Source organism: Bidens hawaiensis, unplaced genomic scaffold, assembly GCF_021521415.1.
Source record: "Bidens hawaiensis isolate Kalapana, Puna unplaced genomic scaffold, B.hawaiensis_p1.1 tig00031107_1, whole genome shotgun sequence".
In the NCBI taxonomy this organism is placed as follows: domain Eukaryota; kingdom Viridiplantae; phylum Streptophyta; class Magnoliopsida; order Asterales; family Asteraceae; genus Bidens; species Bidens hawaiensis.
In genome coordinates this window covers 242975-252587 of record NW_027495212.1, presented here as the reverse complement: position 1 = coordinate 252587, position 9613 = coordinate 242975, and the positions used below count along the sequence as shown (strand labels likewise).

The 9613-nt window shown below is 30.6% G+C and overlaps 1 protein-coding gene across 1 annotated transcript; it reads left to right on the top strand.

The window, feature by feature from the left end:
• The first annotated feature begins 209 nt into the window (after nucleotides 1-209).
• LOC143581590 (protein TPX2-like) lies at nucleotides 210-5821 on the top strand. The gene is made up of 14 exons (XM_077064347.1): nucleotides 210-955; nucleotides 1053-1286; nucleotides 1374-1458; nucleotides 1536-1586; nucleotides 2037-2134; nucleotides 2209-2272; nucleotides 2358-2420; nucleotides 2526-2612; nucleotides 4158-4216; nucleotides 4305-4359; nucleotides 4427-4546; nucleotides 4625-4699; nucleotides 4791-4889; nucleotides 5570-5821. The coding sequence occupies exons 2-13, from the start codon at nucleotides 1225-1227 to the stop codon at nucleotides 4854-4856; spliced, it is 885 nt and encodes a 294-aa protein (XP_076920462.1). The 5' UTR covers nucleotides 210-955; nucleotides 1053-1224; the 3' UTR covers nucleotides 4857-4889; nucleotides 5570-5821.
• Nucleotides 5822-9613: the final 3792 nt, after the last annotated feature.

Genomic DNA, 9613 nt, shown 5'->3' with positions numbered 1-9613 from the left:
AGCTCGCTTATTATTTATTAGTTGTTTTATATACGTTATTATGTATTTTTTTACATATTGTGAAAAACCTTAAACAAGCCTAAGCTCCCTCTAGCTTGTGTATTGCACTAGTACCTTCAACGAGCAAAAGTTCGGCTGTGCAGTGTGAAATAAATAGATAGAAGTCCAAAAGTGGTAAAACTTAAAAATAGACAAGGACCGATGAGCCTAAATGAGCTTCCCATACAAGGCTCGAGCTCGGGCTCGATAACTAAATGAGCTTTATTTTGAGGCTTGGGCTCGGCTTGGCTCCAGCTTGAAAAAGCTCGGCTTGTTTTGAGCTTTCTATTGATCCGAGCTCAAGTAACTTGTGTGGCTCAACTTGTAGGCACCCCTAGTTAAATCTGGTAAATCATTCATGTCAATTTTGAATTTGAAGTTCTAGGTTTGACTTTAAAAGTCTTGACTTTATGCACTGAACTGGTGTTGCTAATTGATACTCTGCTTTAACAATCACACAGATTGACCTTGAGGGAAATCATGCTAATAATAGAAATTTGTGTTAGTGTTTACTTATTAAGTGTGGGGTAAACCCTGGTTCTGGTCCTGGCTTATGCAGCTCACAGTTGAATATAGTGATTTGTACTTGTGGTCCATGTTATGTTTAAGGAAAATAAACACCATATTCCATATATTTATTATACTGAGTGGTCCTTGTTTTCACACATCATTATCTGGTTACAGAGTACATTTACTTGAGAAGTTAATGTCCCAATTGAAGTTTCAATATGTTATTATTTCTTGCTTGTATTCATGCTGATTGTAATATGATTTGCTTGTTAATTCGCTTATTTGATTTCAGCATTTGCGGCCGGACTACTTCCAAGAGAACAAAGTGGAAACACCAGCTGTTCTACATCGTTAAAAGCTCCTCATACTGCACCTGAAAGTTCCTCAATGGCTTTTGGCAACACAGGTATAACACAATACAATTTTTGGTCACTTTTGTCGCATTTTAGTATAAGATACCATATGAGAATTTACTATATTGCCATCTGTTAATTCTATTGCAGATGGTGATGTGGCAAATGATGGAGTTCTTTTAAACTTGAAGAATTACAGTCTGGCATTTCAAAACCAACAGTCTACCAGTACTGTACTTAAAGAGAAGAACATAATAAATGCTAACTATAATCTAAAACAAAATCAACTTGGAAACCATCTTTTCCAAGGACTTCTACTTTGATGAAACCAACAGCAAGTCAACTGGCTAAACAAAATCACGAGCGTTTAATTGATAATTTCAGGTAATTACTGCTGAATTATGTTAATTGTTACTGTATTCATCATCTATTATCCTTATTTTGAAATCACTTTTATCATTTTCTTGTTAGGTTTCAAAATTCAGGGAACAATTCTTCAGTTGTTGAAGGCCAAGCTGCTAAAAGACAAAAGGTTGAGGGAGGCCACTTGTATAAGGTCAGAAATAAGTTATTATTGTGCATACAAATAGTAGTTTGTTTATATATGAGCATTTGAAATGCTTTACTTCACAGGCGACAGATACAGATCAGCAAGCTAATTTTGTCCATAAGGCACCAAAAAGGGTAAGCTGCATAAATTTAACACATTTGGCGGTTCCCTCTAGGCTTGTAGAATTCTGAACGTTATGTTCAGTGTTAATTTCTTTTATGTTCGGCTATTAAATAAACAAATGAAAAACATGTACAAAATCTTTTGTTCATTTAGTTAAATGAACAAACACGAACACGTCTCTTTTGTTCATTTACGTTCATTTATGTTTTGATTGTGTACATTATCATTTGAACACTTATGTTTGTTCATCTATGTTCAATTATGATTTACGTTTACGTTTGTGAACTGTTCGTTTATATTATCAACAAATAACTCATTTTCTTAATAAACAAACAAGAAAAAGAAAGCCCCGTCGTTTAATTGTTTGTGTTCAACCTTTTGTTCAGTAACTTAAACATACGGACACGAACATGCTCCATTCATGTTTGTTTGATTAATTTACATTTTATGGTTTGCTACAGGAAGGCAATGCAGATGGAAATTTACATCGTGGTAGGTTACGACTCACTGTACCTAGATCTCCCGATCTTGCAACCGCTCAACGGGCACAAAGAATAAGGTTCAGTTCACATACTAATTATTAAACATGTTTATATTCGACAATTTTAAAGTAATTAAATGTTTTGGTTTTAGGAAAAACGATAATAGTGGAACTGAGCATGTATCAACACGACGAGCTCGTCCACTCAACAGAAAAGTTTGTACTTGCATAACAACAATATTTTATGTGTTTTCTTCATGTTTATATGTATAATATTTGTTTTAATTTGCTTTAAGTGCAGATTTTTGAGGCACCTTCATTCTTACTACCAAAAAGAAGCACTCCACAGTTACCTGAGTTTCAAGTAAGTTGTGTCTTGATCGTTATATTTTTCTATCAGTTTATGTGGTAATAATCATTTCTATAACTAAATATTTACATTGTGAATCATATTAATATTTCTTACCAGGAATTTCACTTGAAAACATCTGAGAGGGCTGCACAAAACACTGCTTCTGGACCGTCAACTTCTGCATGTTGTGACAACAACTCAAAGGTTAGAAATTAATGCTGATAAAGATATTAGTATTAGGGGTGGTAGCCGAGACAAACTGAGCTCAAGCTAGTGTAGGCTCAACCTTGGCTCCGTCATTATTTATTAGTTATTTAATTATATTTATATATATCATAGTTATTAAATGCGGTAGGCACACTCAAAGCCCATAGGTCCTGCTTGGGGCCTAGGCGCAAGGCGCAAAAAGAAGCGAGGGCTCGGGCAAAAAAAAACGCACAATGAAAAATAATTAACAATATATTATGTATTCCAAAACTTGAATAACATAGTTACAATACCAAATAATATCCAATACCAAAAGTTCAAAACCCAAAATTTATCCAATACCAAAAGCAAATTATAGGTTAATAGTTAATAGCATCAACAACAAACATAACTTATGCAGCCACCAACTAATTGAAGCAATTTTGTCACATTAAGTTAAATCAGATTACTAATTATGCTCTGTAGCCTAACCTAAGCTAAACAAAATCAGATTCGTATTTGCTAAATCTATAATAATCAAAATTTAGTCATTCCTGATTAAAAACTCCACCTTTAAAATTTAGTTTTAAAGTTTAAATCATGTAACAGGAAACGTAAATCATAAAATGGGAATTCAGCAAAGCAAATTAAACTAAAAGAAACATGAGCATATTTATTTTTTTTAACAATCTTGCAACTGTAATTATTAAACAATAAAAACAATCAGATAAGCATTTATCAACAAGAATTGTTGATGATTATATAGAAAGATTGGATTCAATTAAGTAAATTCGACTTTTTTAGGTAATTCTTATGCATCGGTTAGTGAAAACAAAAAATCAAAAGAACGGAAAGTGCTTCTAGAGTTGCGCCTAGGCGCAGTAGGCGATCACTTTTAACAATTATACGCGCGCACACGCACACACACACACACACTTATTTATTTTCAGAATACAAGAAAATGATTGAAATGCAATGTTTATATATCTCTTCTGACATTCTTTACAGTATACAAACAAAATTCGTTTATTTTTACATGTGTAAATCATGTGTAGGTATATTTTCAATTCATAACCTATGCGTAGGTAAACGCTAAATATTAAAAAACATATTAACAAGTTAGTTTATTGTTTTCTATATGCACATGACATAGACATTCGTATGTAGAAGTAAAATTTTTTAAAACATATTAACGATTTAGGTATGCTCTATTTGTTCTCACGATAATTTAGTCTTCTATTATAATAAACTTTTCCCTATACATGAATTATTTAAACATAATTATATGTATAATATATATTTTGTAATATATATCTATTATATTAAATGAAAGTTATTATATTTATGTAATCAATAGACATGTTTATCGTGAGACGTGCTTATTAAATTAGCCCCAAATGAGTTCGAGCTTGAGCTCCTTAAAGCTGGCTCAATGAGCCGATTCAAACTTTTAGTGAGCCGATCTTGAGTAACTCATGAGTGGCTAGGCTGTATACCCGTTCATATCACATACCAATTTTGGAATATTATATTAAGATTAAGAGAAATTTGTGTATTATACAGGCACAGCTGCAACCTAGTTTTGCATTCGGCGTAGAAAGTAGCAGTAGAGAATCAAAAGGGTATTTCTGTATTATTTTTTAATTCTTGTTTGATATGTATTTGAAATAACCTATATATAATATGATTTTATTTGTTCCATCTCTACAGACCACATGTTACCGGTGCTTCAAAAAAAGAGGATTGTCAAACCCTTAACACAAAGGTATTGATTTCAGTAAAAAATACAAATAATTCTAAAATAATAAAGCTGCATTATTTTGTGAATGCAGAAATTTTCAACTAAAGGAGATTTCAGAACTAGCAAGAGGGAGACTACAGTAGCTATGGTGTTTAATTTTCATACCGAAGCACGAGCTCATCATGTTCCACCAGTTGACCTTTTAAACAATGTACATTTTTCTACTTTTCATAACCGTCTCACTAAAAACTTTTGTCTAAAACATTGGAAAAAACATTTTCGTTTGTAGCTCTCTTTGGCATCCGAATCTGGTTCTCAAACAAACAAGCCTAGGTTGGCTAGGGCTCCCTCGATTTTTTCAAAGGTAAGTGATTAACCTTAATTAAACTTTTATATTTTCATTAAAATTTGCATTTTAAAACCTTTTAGTGAGTTACATATTATATCGGCACAAGGTTTCCAAAGAAAACAGAGTACAAAATTTGGATCAAAACAGAATCGTTTCGATAGTGAAAAAGTGATCACTGAAGCATTCCATCATCAATCATTAGCAGGTAAACAAAATAAACACACACATAGTACTGTATATATAAATATGTATGTGTATATATGTGTGGGTGCGTGTGGGTGTGCATTATATATATCAATATGTGTGTGTGTGTGTATAGAGAGATATAGATAGATATACAGGGGATAGTGAATATAGTGGTGTCAAACTCTTTAGTTTAGATGCTAACTTCTTAAAGGCATGTTGTTTTCGTTAATTTAAATCTAAATCTAAATCATTTTAGTTACACCTACAAACATTTTTTTTCTTAATTTTAATCTCCACAACGAAATTTATTTCGTTTACAATGTTTCCTATATCACACCTTCTAATGGTGAGTATAATTTTTCAAGTCCGGGATACATTGTAATCGAAAGAAATTTTGATGTAGAGAGTAAACTTAGGAAAAACAATTTCTAGTATTAAAATAAAAGTTGTAGTTTATGAAAAACAACATAGTTTTGAGAAGTTTCACATCTAAGTTTATGCGTTTAACTGTGATAATAACTACAGTAACCACATGTAAATGCTGCTTTTAACTGTGATAAACAAGGTAGTTAAGTAACCATGTTATCCGCTCTGTTTATCTGCCATTATATTTGATTCCACACTGCGTAAAATGGTTTTCTCATGGTTCTATATTTCATGTGTATAACATTTCTTATTCTTACTTTTGACGTGAAACAGAAACTTGGGAATCGGTTAATAGAATCAAAATGTCGAAGTCATTAGTAGGAGATCAAACAATGGAACAGAACATGATGGCATCTATTTTCGGCACATATGGATCCTACCAAATCTTGTTATCTACACCATACGACCTTAAACTTGTTAATAAAATGCCACAAAAACAAAAGATGTACAGCTCACCAATTGTTTGTTCCTACTTTCTTTTACGATGACTGAGAGCACTTATGTCTCTTACAAAGAAGAAACTAACTTTGCATTTAACCATGTGTTGTAATATATTATATTATTATGTTTTGCGCATTGAAGGTTGTAAGATGCAAACTCACGAACCTGTTAACTAATGTTTGGTTTGTAGTTTTTCATACCAAGCAGTTTCAGTTACTATGGTTCAGTGTTTTGGTGACACGGAAGGGGATTTGGTTAATTCGGTTAATTGATGTGTGACAGCTGGTTCTGTAGCACTATCAATAAAATGTTTTATACACTTCTATCATTCTATGCAAATAGCCAAATAGGGATAATACCTTTTGTCATTAGGTATTAGGGTGGGTGTATAGATGAAATAGCCATTAAATTGTTTACAGCATGCTGAAGTTGTAGACTTTAAAGCCATTTGAATCATACAAATTCCTACTTTTTACTCTTGTGCTTCATCTTCTTCGGTTTAATATGCATGATTGTCTTGAAATTTGTTGCATCATAACTTAAAAATGGTATGTATTATATATATATATATATATATATATATGAGATGGTTCATGAGAGAAATAAGATTATTGCGAGAAGTGCGAAAAATGATCTTGAACAATTAATTTGGTCAAATCAATGATCCATATTTATAGTTGTAATTGTGTAATAAATTGGAAAATGATATGGAAAGTTTTAATGATGAGATAATGGTAAAATTTTGTTATGTAACCTATTAAATTTAATTAAACAAAATAATTAGATTAATTAATTAATCTGACACTTTCCCAAATTTAAATTAGTTACATATACAATAATAGAAGTTTATAATTTATGTATAAATTATATATACAAACCAATGTATGATTAATTGTGTGTAGGCAGAATGAAAGATTGTGTAAGTACAAATTTCATCTTTTTACAAAGATTATTAATTTAAGTATGTTACGCTCGGAAATTTTTAGTTGCGTATGTATATGTGTTGTAAATAGAGTTTTGTTACCTATAAAATCACGTTTGACTAAAATGTGAATAACATGTAGGTTAATATGAATAATGTGTAGGTTAATGTTATGATAAGTGTAGGTTAATAGTATGGACCGTGTACATATGAATAATGTGTAGGTTATTATTATGATCGATATAGGTTATAGTATGATCTGTGTAGATTATTATGAATAATGTGTAGATTATTATGAATAATCTGTAGGATATTATGATGATTGGTGTAGGTTATTAGGCTTTAATTAATGCGAGTTAATTCTTTCCAAATATAAAAATTTTGAATATTTACCATTGTACCATTGTAATTAATTAAAAGAAAAAATAAAAGGAAAAATTTTGATTAGTTGAGATGACTTCTCGCACTTCTTGCAATAATCTCATTTCTCTTCTGAACTTAAACACACACACACACACACACACACACACACACACACATATATATATATATATATATATATATATATATATATATATATATATATATATATATATATATATATATATATATATATATGTGTGTGTGTGTGTGTGTGTGTGTGTGTGTGTAGAAAAGAGTTCAAAATAAAAACAATTGTTTTGTGAGAAGTGTGAGAAGAGCTTTAAAATAAAACAAATAACCTAAATATGACACTATACCATGTAAATAGGAAACTATACAATTATTTAGAAACTACCAATCTCAACCACTAGATCATAGATCCAAGGGCCTAGATCTATTCTTATGGGTCCTACCAGAGACACCACCCAAAAATAAAAAAACCCACCCAATCCGTGGCGGATCGGGCGATCCGTGGTGGATCAAAGGTTTTTGTCCTATTATGTCAAAATCATTTGTCTTATTATGTCACACCCGGACCAAAGGCGGCGGAACATGCCGGGATGCAACATGATTGGACAAATACACAAGACACTATTTAAAGTGACAATATTTATTTAACTCATTTTATTTTAACAAATCAGTAATCAACGCATCTCGTTCACACGAAAAATTGAATACAAGTAACAATTATATTATTCGTTTTACTAATACCCTAATAGTCTTGGTAACGTTTTCATCAAGTCCTCGAGTCAACAAAAGTCAAACCTGTAACATTTCATAAAATAAAAGAGCTATAAATTTGAGCATATAAGTATATAGTAAGTAATAAAGAGCCACAAAACTTGTATACAAAACAATAAATAAAAGCTATAAATTTGGATAAAATAGTTATCGTTAACAAGTTAGCGACACCCAACTATAAGGGGTTACCAAATAGTTTAGGATTTTATAGACAGTTGCTAAACACATTAGCACCCCCTAGCTACAAGGGGTTGCCAAGTAGTCTAGGATTTAATAGTTATCGTTAATTGCATTACGTTAACGACACCTTGCCATGAGGGGTTGCCAAATGGTCTAGGATTTATAGTTCCACCATCCAAAAGCGATAAACACATAAGCATATAAGCATGTAAACATAGAACACCAAATCGAGCAATTATTCAAGTAAGGTATACAATCACGTTTGTGGGTTTAAGATTCAAGTAATTAAAGCATTTAGTTTGATAAGTATGAAATGTCACCCCAAAACGAAGATGGGAAAAGGGGTATGAAAGTACTCACCTCGATTATTGATGAACCGAGAAATAAATAGACAAATAAATGAAGCTCGAACGACAAACCACAAATCCGACTTGAAAGCTAAATGAAAACGATTAATAAAATATATTAATGAACTTGAACTTTAGTTGAAACTACATTTGAAACATTGGACGAGAAGGTTCGGTTGTTAATCGGATTATCGGTTAATTTGTTAACGATTAGAGACTCGTACTTAAATGATAATTCATATGAAAATAATATTATTTTATTGGGCTTTTAAATAACTAAATCAATATTAAATAGAAACGAGACGGACTTAATTTAAGAGTTCGGTTTTATAAAAATGAATAGATAATAAAGTTTACAACAAAATTATTAATGATAAGATAGTAATGATAATAATAATTCTAAAAGATATGTTATATATATATATACATATATATATAGATATATAGATATATAAGATAATAATAATAACAATAACTATTTCTAATAATACTAATATAGTATAATAATTATAACAATAATTATTATTAATACTACTAATATTAATAGTTATAGAATAAAATCTTGGTATTAAATTTTAAGGTGTTGATAAAAATAGTAACAATAATAAGAAATATTTATAGTAAATAATGATACTATACCCGATATTGGTTAAACGAATTCATAAAATAGATGTAACAATATTATTGCTAATAATAAATTATCAATTATAATTTTAATAAATAACAATAATATGATCTTTATTAATAATAATAAAGACTTTAATATTTATAAAAATGTTAATGATAATAATAACAATAATATTAATAATAAATAAATATAATAGTAAGTTATATGTGATAATAACAATCTTTACGTTTTGATATTAATATTAATAGTAACAATAAATTTGTTAAGTATATAAAAGAAACAATACCAAAACCGGTCTAGGATGAGACCCGAACCCGAGACCTCTAGTTCAACAACTTATGTACAAACCAACTGAACCAAAATAATTAAACCCATAAGAACTTTTATGTATCCATTTCCCGGGTATTTATCTTTTCCCCAATTTAAACCAATATCCATACTCCTCCAACTCGTTTCAAAGAATGTAACCCGATAACTAAAACCGGTTACTAACAATCAAAATCTGAAAATCAATATATGAAAACTAATGATACCAAAACCCCAAATTAATTTACCTATTAACTGTTCCCGAGTCGTGGATCTATACCGGGAAGGACCTAGCTGAACCCGTTGGACACGAAGAAAACAACAGTTCC